This window comes from Serpula lacrymans (assembly GCF_000218685.1).
Source record: "Serpula lacrymans var. lacrymans S7.9 unplaced genomic scaffold SERLAscaffold_9, whole genome shotgun sequence".
Taxonomy (NCBI): domain Eukaryota; kingdom Fungi; phylum Basidiomycota; class Agaricomycetes; order Boletales; family Serpulaceae; genus Serpula; species Serpula lacrymans.
The window spans coordinates 176,656-177,923 of record NW_006763298.1 but is presented as its reverse complement, the minus strand read 5'-3'; the positions used below and the strand labels follow the sequence as shown (position 1 = coordinate 177,923).

At 59.5% G+C, this 1,268-nt stretch overlaps 1 protein-coding gene across 1 annotated transcript in view; it reads left to right on the top strand.

Annotated features, from left to right (window-relative positions):
• Nucleotides 1-1,268, top strand: part of SERLADRAFT_416377 (uncharacterized protein) — a gene marked incomplete at both ends in the record, with an annotated part of 2,881 nt that overhangs the window by 620 nt on the left and 993 nt on the right. The window contains 5 exons of the mRNA XM_007319920.1: nucleotides 99-328; nucleotides 398-502; nucleotides 557-707; nucleotides 765-1,023; nucleotides 1,044-1,210. Coding sequence (XP_007319982.1) covers nucleotides 99-328; nucleotides 398-502; nucleotides 557-707; nucleotides 765-1,023; nucleotides 1,044-1,210 — 912 coding nt within the window. The remainder of the gene's footprint in view (nucleotides 1-98; nucleotides 329-397; nucleotides 503-556; nucleotides 708-764; nucleotides 1,024-1,043; nucleotides 1,211-1,268) is intronic.

Genomic DNA, 1,268 nt, shown 5'->3' with positions numbered 1-1,268 from the left:
TCCATCGCACCCCACACCGCCCTCCCAAAGTCCCTCCGCCCCTCCTCCCCCTCCCACCCACCCACAAACACATCAAAAACCTAAATCTCCGCTCACAGCTCACCCGCCAGGCCCACCATGCCGCACGCACAAAGTCCCTCATACACGACGCGGAGCTCTTGTTCAAGGAGGACAACGGCGGGATGCACGTTGAGAGCCAGATGGAGAGGACCTGGAGGGTGGGCCAGCGCGACATTGCCCAAGGGGCGGGCGAGGAGGCCGCAAAGGGCAGGCAGGAGTGGATCTTGGATGGCGGTCCATACAGAACTAGATATACGAGGAACGGAAGGTGCGCCTTCTCTCCGTGACAAAGAGAGCATTTTCCATCTGCGACTACCGATGCTGACGCCTCCACCAGACACCTCGCCATCGCTGGAAAAGCTGGCCATGTAGCTACATTCGACTGCAAAACAGGCACGCTGCACACAGAACTGCAACTCCAGGAAACCTGTCGCGACATCACGTACGTGGGCATCTTTCTATTGCCACTGATGATATCCTCAGCTCTTTGTCGCAGCTTCCTGCACGACCAGTCACATTTCGCAGTCGCACAGAAAAAATACGTCTTCATCTACGATCGCGATGGCGTCGAATTGCACCGTCTAAAATCTCACGTCGAGCCTACCCGACTCGAGTTCCTCCCCTACCACTGGCTCCTCGCCAGCGTAGTACGTCCCCCCTCCCCTCCCTTCTCCCTCCCCCTTACTCACCACCCCATCCACTAGGGAAACGCAGGCTACCTCAAATACCAAGACACCTCCACCGGCCAACTCCTCGTCGAACACCGCACCAAACTCGGCCCCTGCACCACCCTCACCCAAAACGCCCACACCGCCGTCCTCTACCTCGGCCACCAAAACGGCACCCTCAGTCTCTGGACGCCCAACCTCCCCCAGCCCGCCGTCCAGCTCCTCGCCCACCTCGGCCCCGTCGTCAGCGTCAGCGTCGATCCGAGCACCGGCGGCAGGTATATGGCTAGTGCCGGTGCGTATGGTTCTGTCAAGGTGAGGGATTGTCCGAATTGAAAGGATTGGTGAGGGAGTGGAGTGCGAGGGGTGGGAAGACCACTGCTGCCTGCACCGCTGCGGGGTGTGGCTGCTGTGATGATGGCGGCTATCTCCTGACGGCTTGGATCGGATGGCTTGCTCGGCATCGTGCTAAAATGCATCAAGTGTGCATGTGCATCACCCAATGAAGACAATGGTTTCGATGCTCCCCGGAACCCCAGC